Source organism: Mus pahari, chromosome 3, assembly GCF_900095145.1.
Source record: "Mus pahari chromosome 3, PAHARI_EIJ_v1.1, whole genome shotgun sequence".
In the NCBI taxonomy this organism is placed as follows: Eukaryota; Metazoa; Chordata; class Mammalia; order Rodentia; family Muridae; genus Mus; species Mus pahari.
In genome coordinates, this window is record NC_034592.1 from 95,074,686 (window position 1) to 95,085,406 (window position 10,721).

At 35.3% G+C, this 10,721-nt stretch overlaps 1 protein-coding gene across 1 annotated transcript; it reads right to left on the reverse strand.

Moving 5' to 3' along the window:
- Positions 1 to 2,135: 2,135 nt before the first annotated feature.
- On the reverse strand, positions 2,136 to 10,133 carry LOC110319092 (olfactory receptor 4F17-like). The gene is made up of 2 exons (XM_021194515.1): positions 9,231 to 10,133; positions 2,136 to 2,153 (listed from the first exon to the last, which is right to left on the reverse strand). The coding sequence occupies exons 1-2, from the start codon at positions 10,131 to 10,133 to the stop codon at positions 2,136 to 2,138; spliced, it is 921 nt and encodes a 306-aa protein (XP_021050174.1).
- Positions 10,134 to 10,721: the final 588 nt, after the last annotated feature.

The window sequence follows — 10,721 nt, forward strand, 5'->3', positions numbered from 1 at the left end:
TGCATGCCATTAGTCAGATGCTCTTGATTTTGGATCTGCCCTTCTGTGGACCTAGAGTGATAGACAGCTTTTTCTGTGATATTCCTTTGGTGATGAAATTAGCCTGCATGAATACTGATACTCTGGAAATCCTAATAAATGCTGACAGTGGCATTTTAGCAACAACTTGTTTCATCCTCTTGCTTATATCTTATACTTACATTCTGTTAACTGTTCAACATCGCTCTAAAGATGGCTCATCCAAAGCACTATCCACATGTACATCCCATATCACAGTGGTTCTGCTGTTCTTTGGGCCCATCATTTTTATCTATCTTTGGCCAGTAAACATCACTTGGGTGGACAAGTTTCTTGCTGTGTTTTACACAGTCATCACACCACTCCTTAATCCAGCCATCTATACACTGAGAAATAAAGATATTAAAAATGCCATAAAGAAGCTGACAAATCACATGTGAATTCAGAATGGTTTTTATACTTTTCATGAAATCAGAAATTTTGTTTTTCTGTACCCCTTTAGCCACATCTTGACTTGAAATTGAATCGTATAATTTCATTCCTGCCAGCTATTCTTAACTGTTAATGTATGGTTATGAAAAAAATTATTATGAAAGTACATTTGAAAGACTAACACTTATAGTTTCACCAATTATTAAGAATGATACTTCAACATAATAAATTAGAAGATAATAAATATAAGTGTGATAGTACCGAGAATTTCTTAATATCACCAATATCACCATAATGCTAAAATCACTGTTATTATTAATCACTAGATTATTAATTGATAGATTACTATTAACAGTATGTTACTAGAAATACATATTTAATATTATTTTTATAACATATGTATCTTTATGTGCCAATCCTAATTCTAATTTGCTACAGAAAATTATGAAAAATCTTTCAAATCCTGAAATCCACTTAGAAATCAAAATGATAACAAATATAATCATAATTCTAGTAGTTTTATCTGTACACAGTTTTTATGTTTTTACTACTCATATAAATTTAGAATTTCTCTTTACTTTTTACTGAAAATAAGAGCATTCATAAGATTTGACTATATTTCTATCAGTTCATTTGTGTGGTCATAATCTTACTTTATATGATGACATAACTAAAAAGGCCAGTTAGGCAAACATTATATGACCCTGAAACTATAATATAATATGCATATGTATTAATTATGTATTGTATTATATTTTAAAGATCATATAATGTTTATCTACCATTATTCATGTTATCTACTATTTGATAATGTATATCATGTGTGGGATAAAATTAAATGTAAGCATGTTTGTAATATTCTGAAATGTAGTTTATTACAAAAGAGAAATGTAAGTTATAATTTATTGGATATCTGTCCTAATATTTATAAGGTAATGGTTATAGTCAATCTGTATGTAAATTTCAATACGTTAAATAGTATGTTACAAATTATTTAATAATACATTCAAATGTCTGCAGCATGTTTTTTAGAAATCAGTTGATTATGTAAGCATAGCTCATGTCTGGCCATGCATCTAGATGGTACAGATGGTAGAGCTTTTTAGTGTCTTATTCAGATAAATGTTACTCAACTGTGCTGATAGATTTTACTCTCAACCATTTCAAGTCACCTTATCTTTTTATTAAATATGTTCTTTGACACTATCTGCAAAACTTGATGACATCTGATTGATCTCTTACTTCCTTCTCTCCACCCACTGCCATTGCTCTCGCCCTACATGCAAGTGATTTTTTTCTATATTTATGGTCTTTTTTCCTTTGTTTTGTTTTACTTATTAACCCCGGTGAGTGACAATAGCATTCTATGTATTCATTGGTTTGTAACTATCCCTTTGGAATGGTGAGCTTATTAGTGGGTCACAACCAAAACAATACCTGGACTTGTCCCCACATCATCAGATACTCACAGTTCATCAACGAGGTTTAGGAATACATAGCCTACTCACTGACCTTCAATTGACTGCTGACTATTAACTGTGTGGGCCCCATAGTAGGCAGCCTTGAAATCATGAATGAATTGGTGCGATGCCAAAAGAAAAATAGCATTTCACAGCTCTTCTTACTATTTTTTAAGCTCTTGTACTCTTTCTGTCGCCTTCATCATGGCTCAAATCACCATTATTTTATAAGTGGTGTGAAACCTGCACACTATGTGTTTTTACCTGTATACAGGAATACAAAAACAACAGAACACCTTGAGAACTTCTTACTAAACATTTAATTAGAATGTAGAATGTACTCTTATTCAAATAGTTTCTTAATTTTTCTCATTAAGTTATATATTCACTTTACAGTCAGGTCACATCCCCACTCCGTCTTCCCCTACCAGCCCCACCCTCACATCTCCTCTCCTATTTCTCCAACCCTTTTTCCTAAGAGAAGGGATGGCTCCCCATAGGTACCAGCCCACTTTGGTTCATGAAGTCACAGCAGAACTAAGCACATCCTCTCCTACTAAGGCCAGAAAAGGCAGCCAAAGTTTGAGAAAGAGATCCAAAGGCAGGCAACAGAATCAGAGACATCCCTTGCTTTAATTGTTAGGCCAGTTTATTCTTCCCAATATGAGTTGTCATACTAAAAAATAGTATTTCTCATTAAAATAAGATGTACTCAAGTCAATGCATAGTAATTTGTAGTATATAATGAAGGATTTTTTGTATTCAAAACAATATAAAATTCTGGCATAAATACTAAATACGTTTTATCCATCATAAAAATACTTCGTGTATAAGAAAGACTCCTAGGGCTTTATAGATTGTAAGTAGTAATTGAATTATAATAAGTTAGTCATAATACAGACATTGCTTTAAAAATTATGGTCTTATTTTCTTTTGGAAAGAAATGAACAAGAAATATCAAAATACTATACCTATTAGTTTGAAATATTAGTGAAATATTATAAATAAATATTATAAAGGCTTCATGTAAACTTAATTGAAAATTAATTAAGTAAGTGAGCTACAGTACAAATATAAAGATAAAAAATTACATTGTGAAGAAAGGAACCCCAGATCATGGTGAGCATGCTATGATCTAATGCTAGAAGACTGGAGAATGATAGTCTTTTTACCTTTGCAGGTACAGTTTCTACTCTCAGTATCTCTGAGGAATGAGGAACACAGGGAGTTCTATTCTTTTTTCAATTTATCACTCTGTAAGGGTACATGATCTGATAAATAATAACAGTGCGGACTCAAATCGTATGGAAACACACAGAGGTTCAGCATGCAGGGGTCTACCATTTACCAAGTTGTAGAAACCAAGGTGAGCTCACAGGCCTAATTCAAAGCACATTAGGGGAATTCCATGGAGGGGTAGGTGAGATTTATCTTAAATGATTGGCTCCATCTTTAGGGGTGTGGGGGTCTTTGGGATATGCTTGGGTTCTGGGGACATTCCAGAACCATTGCTGGGGCTAAGGGGCTAGAAACTATTGCTGATGCATTGCCCTAGCCTCAGGCCAGGAGGTAGGACAGCTTTTGATGGCAGGACAGTTTCTGATTGGCTGTCAGATGCCTGAGATTTTTCTAGTAACTGACTTGGTTGGATGTGCCCAGGTTGGGAAACTGTGATCTAGGTCTGATCTCATGAACTGCCAGGTTGAAATCTGTCATAGAGTCATCCTGTCACAGTCCTCTCAACTCAACATGAAAACTACGGGGCCCACAGGTTCAAATGATTCTTATATAAAGGAATACAAGATATTAGTATGAGAATAGCATTAACCTATTTTAATCTATTAAAATATTTTACTTAATCTAATAAAATATTTAATATATTTTAATATATTTTATTTAGTCTATAGACATTAAATCTGCTATGAATATTGCTTTTCTAAGAATCAATGATTAGCAGATTCAAGATGGAATAACTAGCAAATTAATTGTTCCATTTGATGAACAGCAACTATATGACTGTGATATTTTCTTAACTTTGAGATCTGATGATCATTGAAGTTTTGAATTATTAAAATCGTTGATAACACCTAATTGCAATCCACCTTAAAAATTAAAGAAAATGTCAGAATTGCTAATAAACACTTTGCCAAAATATAAATCAACTACTATGATTTACTATTAACTATTCATTTATATTGTATACTTAAGTGGTTTGTCATAGTCTTCCAAAATAACTTATTAAGCATAAAATAAACTCATTTGGGACTTCTTTTATGGTTTGCTTTGAGTTCTGTCTTCTTATCCTCTTGCATTTAGAAATGGGTATTTCATAACACAAGATTAAATTTATAATCCATAGGAGGCCAATTTACTCCAATCTGATTTAGATCTAGTAGTTCTGATCATCAATATGAAATATTTAAAGTGTGACTATATAGATCATATGTGGTATGCTTAGATAAATCATAACCTCTTCTAATTCTAGTCTAATTTTCTTAGTTACTATTCTTTTGCCATGACAAAACACTCATGACCAAGGCAATGAATAAAAGAAAGTATTTAATTTGGAGACCCATGGTTCCAAAGAGCTAGAAACCATGGTTATCATAGCAGGAAGCATTTTAGTAGGCAGGTAGGCATAGCAAAGGGGCAGTAGCTGAGAGCTTGAAACTCATCCATAAGTATGATACAGGGATATATATGTATATATGGGGAGAGAGAGAGAGAGAGAGAGAGAGAGAGAGAGAGAGAGAGAGAGAGAGAGAGAGNGAGAGAGAGAGAGAGAGAGAGAGAGAGAGAGAGAGAGAGAGAGAATTAACTGGAAATGTCATAGGCCTTTGAAAGCTCAAAGTCTACCCCTAATAACATACCTCCTCCAACTATGCCAAATCTACCAATCCTTTAGTATTGTAAACCATATTGTAGTATGGTTCCACTAACTACAAACCAAATATTAAAATCTATGAGAGCATGGTGAACATTTTTATTCAAACCACATTCCAGCAGCTGGGTGTGATAGTCTCTGGCAGTATCATACTATAAATGACACTTAGTCCAAATTCAGTCTACATAGTCTTTCACAGTTTAAAATTCTAAAGTCTTTCAGAGACATAAAGAAACCTCTCAATTTTCACAACCAACGAAATCAAGTTGTGGAAGTTTCATTTTTCTTCCTACTATGTGGGTTTGGGGTATTTACATCAGACCCTATGGCTTGGCAGCTAGCTTCTTTATTGTCAGGGTCCAGCCTCAACATAGATCAGAGTTCTCAACTGGAAGCAGGGATATCTGGAAGGTGCATAATAAACAGACACTGACTACTTTTGGGGTAACTGACAATTTTTCAAGGCTTAAAGTTGCTCTCTCTCTCTCTCTCTCTCTCTCTCTCTCTCTCTCTCTCTCTCTCTCTCACACACACACACACACATAGATTGAGGCTGTACACACTTTGCATTCTCTTGAATACTCTGCTTTTCTCCTCTGTGCTTTTCTTTTCTCAAATCCCACACTCCTACACACATCTGTGTGTTTCCCTTTCACTCACGCACATACTCTTCACATACACCTTACACACATCACATGCACTCTCCTTTCACTCACACACACACATTCTCCACACACACATATCACATTCTCTCTTCACTCACTCTACACTCACCTCATGCACACCTCATACTTACCTCACTCTCTCCTTCCTCGCTCTCTACTTGCTCCTCACTCGTTTGCTCTTCACATGCTCTCTCTCCTTTCTCTTGCCCCAGTCTTTTATTGATACTCCAAAAGCAGGTAGAAAAAAATACATTGTATAATCATTATCAAATTCAAAATAATAACCACATCCCACAAAGTATCCAGAATTACAATTGTTCCCCAAAGTTTCAAGCACCCCCTATTCCCAGCCCTGTGGACAAAATAATAATAATTGCAAACTGCTCATTATTTAAACTTTAACTTTTGGCTTACTAGACTTCAGTTCTCAGAGCTCTGAGGACATCTACTTATATTTTCCTATAAAGCTCGAATGATAAATGACATGAGCAAAGCTGCCAGGCAGTGGCCAGAAAGAATCAAGTTAACCCTTAACTCAGCAGTTCCACTAGCTTTCTGCTTATGCACACTGCACACAATGACTCTCCTAAAAGTCCCAGTGTTTTGACTTAGGTTTATTAATATATAATTTTATGTATTCTATACTTTCTTATCCTGGAACTATTCTTAAATGTTGTGCAAAACTTATTTCATAACTTTAATAGTTTTTTTTTCTTTCTCGAGTCCAAAGGTTGGCTCTATTTTATTTTCTAATAATTTCTTCCAAGTTTCTTTGCAAACCAAGCATTAATCTGGAACTACCATTATGTGGTTATTATATTGTTTCCAAAATGAGAACACATAGTACGTACCTGGGGCATTAGGACTATGTTGTACTGTGCCCCTATACCTCAATTTTTAATATTTTAAGAATCATTACATCAAGGAACATCTAATTTTACAGAATTCAGCAGAGCATAAGGAGAAAGTAGTATGAAAGTCAGATATAATAGAATAATTATGGTACAAGCACTCTGGACATCAATCTGGAGGTTCCTCAGAAAATTGTAAATAGATCTACTTGAAGACCTGCAATGCCACTCTTGGGAATATACCCAAAATATGCCCCACTATGCCACAGGGGCACATGTTCCACAATGTTAATAGCAGCCTTCTTTGTGATAGCAAGAAGCTGGAAATATTTCAGTTGTCCCACAACAGAAGAATGGATACAGAAATTGTGGTTCATTTTCACAACGGAATACTACTCAGCTATTAAGAATGAGGACACCCTGAGATTTGCAGACAAATGGATGGAACTAGAAAATATTATCCTGAGTGAGGTAACTCAGTCCCAAAAAGACATACATGATATGTACTCACTAATAAGTGGATATTATCCAAATTTTTTTTTAAATAAAATAAATAAATAATACCCAAGATACAGTCCACAGAACTTAAAAAGGTTAGCAAGCTGAAGGGTCCAAGTGAGGACACCTCAGTCCCACTTGTGAGGGAAAAGAAAGCAAGGGAGGGAGAGGCCTGGGAGGGAAGCTGGATGGGATGGGGGTGGGGAAGAGGGGAACCTGATCTGGTGTTGGGTGAGGGAAAAGGACTGAAACCCTGAGGGCCAGCAGAGTGAAAGGAAACAGGCAACCTCTGGGGGTGGGAGGTTGGTGGACCCTCCAGAATGCACCAGAGACTGGGAGAGGGGGTGAGAGAATCTCACCTTAAATGAATTGCCATACAGTGGGGAGGGAGAACTTATAGAGCCCACCTCCAGCAGAAAGACTGAGCATCAAGTGAGGGGAGGGGGTTACCAACCCACAGTCAAAACTGACCCATAATTGTTCCTGTCTGAAAGAAATGCAAGGATGGAAATGGAGAGGAGCCTGAGAAAAAGAAGGTCCAGAAACAGGCCCAAAGTGGGATCCAGATCAGGGGAGGTTCCAAGGCCTGACACTATTACTGAGGCTATGGTGTGTTCACAAGATGGGACCTATCATGACTGCACTCCAAAATACCCAACAAGCAGCTGAAAGAGTCAGATGAGGATATTTGCATCAAACCAATGGACAGAAGCTGCTGATTCCTGTGGTTGAATTGGGGAAGCTGGAGGAGGCTGAGGAGGAGAGCGACCCTATAGGAGGACCAGCAGTCTCAATTAACCTGGAACCTGAAGATCTCTCAAACACTAGACCACCAACTGGGCAGCATACACCAGCTGATATGAGGCCCCCAACACATATACAGCACAGCACTGCCAGGTTTGGGTTCAGTCAGAGAAGATGATGCAGCTAACTCTCAAGAGACTGGAGGCCCCAGGGAGTTTCAAGGTCTGGTGGGGAGGGGGTGGGAGCAACATCCTTGTGGAGACAGGGGGCAGAGAGGAGGTGTAAGATGTAGAAAGTTCAGAGAATGTACCGAGAGGTGATGGGGTATGGAGTGTACATTAATTAATTAATTAAAGATATAATAATAATTTTAAGGGTTAACTCTATCAGCATATTTGAACAAAGTTTTTCTAAACAAGATGACAAGCCTCCGTCATATATACTCATCAAGTTACATGACAAAACATGAGCCATAATTTCTTGTAATTTCTGAAAGACATGATGCAGTCATTTGGTGGTTTTGCTAGATAATTTGTTACAGCCTATTTAACTTATTTGAATATACATACAGATTTATTATCGCTATTACATTACAAATATTAGGACCAATATTCCAGAAATCATGAGTTACATCTGAGTATAAACTAGATTTTAAACTATATATATAGTTATATATAGTTATATAGTTTTATATATATATATATAATTTTTTCTCAACAATGATATACATTATCAAACAACAGCTTTAACATTATATATTTATATATAGAGATATAGATATGGATACAATTTTCAAGAGCATATTATTTTTACTTAACAAACCTTGACAGTTATATTATTTTATTATATAAAGTAATGATCATGCAAATGAATTTATAGAAGTATAGTCAAATATTATGTACACTTTGGTTCTATCTGTAAAAATAAAGGGAAATTCAAAATTCATATGGATAGGTAAACTTAAGAATTTATATATATTGTTTAGAGATGAGACCACCAGAATTATGATTTCATTTATTTAACATTTTGATTTCTAATAGGATACAGACTTGCAAGTTGGTTTATTATTTTCTCTAGCAAATTAGAATTTGGATTGGCACATAATGTTATATATATATATTTTAAAGAGTAAGATTGAATAAGTAACACAAATAAAACTATTAATGATGATATACTGTTTAATAATCTGCTGATTAATAATAGCCTAGTGATTGTACAGGTTTAGAGACACTGGTAATAGTCAGTAAAATATGGCGAGTATCATATTTATATCAATTTTATCATCTAATCTTCAGACACAAAAAGTTTTATTATGCTAAAGTATCACTGTTTTTAACTGGTAAAACTCTTAAAGTTAAACTTCTTAATATACTTTCAAACAATTATCTTCATAACTATATACTAATACCTACCAACCAATAGCTTTGAGAAATAAAAATATGGGATTCAATTTTAAGTCACTATATGGCTAAAGGGATATGGAAAAAGAAAATAATATGAGAACTCAAAAAATTATTCTCAATTCACTTGTGATTATCAGCTTCTTTACAGCATTTTTAATATCTTTATTTCTCAGTGTATAGATATCTGAATTCACTTGTGACTTATTAGCTTCTTTATGGCATTTTAATATCTTTATTTCTCAGTGTGTAGATGTCTGAATTCACTTGTGACTTACTAGCTTCTTTATGGCATTTTTAATATCTTTATTTCTCAGTGTGTAGATGGCTGGATTAAGGAGAGGTGTGATTACTGAGTAAAATACAGCAAGAAACTTGTCAACCCAGGTGATGCTAACTGGCCACAGATAGATGAAAATGATTGGTCCAAAGAAGAGCAGAACCACTATGATATGGGATGTACATGTGGATAGTGCTTTGGATGAGCCATCTTTAGAGCGATGTTGAACAGTTAACAGAATGTAAGTGTAAGATATAAGCAAGAGGATGAAACAAGTTGTTGCTAAAATGCCACTGTCAGCATTTATTAGGATTTCCAGAGTATCAGTATTCATGCAGGCTAATTTCATCACCAAAGGAATATCACAGAAAAAGCTGTCTATCACTCTAGGTCCACAGAANGGCAGATCCAAAATCAAGAGCATCTGACTAATGGCATGCACAAATCCAACAATCCAGGATACCACAACAAGCCAGATGCACTTCTGTCTGTCCATGATGCTGCTGTAGTGGAGTGGCCTGCAGATGGCCACATACCGGTCATAGGCCATTGTTACAAGAAGTACCATCTCACCTCCTGCAAAGAAATGTACACAGACGATCTGGCTCATACACCCTACAAAGGAAATGGTTTTATTTTCTTTTAGGAGATCTATGGTCAGTTTGGGGGTGGTTACTGAGGAAAGGCAGAAGTCAACAAATGATAGATTAGCTAATAGGAAGTACATGGGAGAATGAAGATGATGATCAATGATGATCAATATCACAACAAACAGGTTGCCCACCACAACCATCAGGTAGAGGACAGAAAATGGTAGTAAGAGGAAGATCTCAAGTTGCCTTGAGGTACACAGTCCCTGAAAAATAAACTCAGAAACCACAGTAAAATTAAAGTCTTCCATTAAATAACACTAAGGACCTACAGAAAGAGACAGGAGAGAGAGAGAGACAGAGACAGAGACAGAGACAGAGACAGAGACAGAGAGACACACTGAGAGAGACAGAGAGAAACAGAGACAGAGCAAGAGAGAGACACAGACAGAAACACACAGAGAGACAGAGAGAGACAGAGAGAGGCTTGAACTAAAAAGACTCCTGAAATAGAAACAATAAGGTTTTGATAAGAGTTAAGGAAACAAAAATAATACAAACTAAATCTTAGCAACTTATCCAGCCCACATTTAAAATATTTCTTTCTTGTGTTTGTACATTGTGTCTTAGCAGAGATGCTTCATTTATTGTTGCATGGTGGTCAACAACTTCGTATATCTGAAAGACAGGATGTATATTGTTTAAAATATTAGCAGAAAATATTATCCTTATATTTTTTAAGCATTAAGTCAACCTTTTGTGTACAGATTCAAAGATAATTTTCTTCAATGAGTATCTGAGAAATAGTTATAGCCTCTTAGCCATTGTAATTTTAGATTGACCAATTTTATTGATATATTTCAAACAAAAACTCAAAATTCTAGTCTCAGTTCTATTTT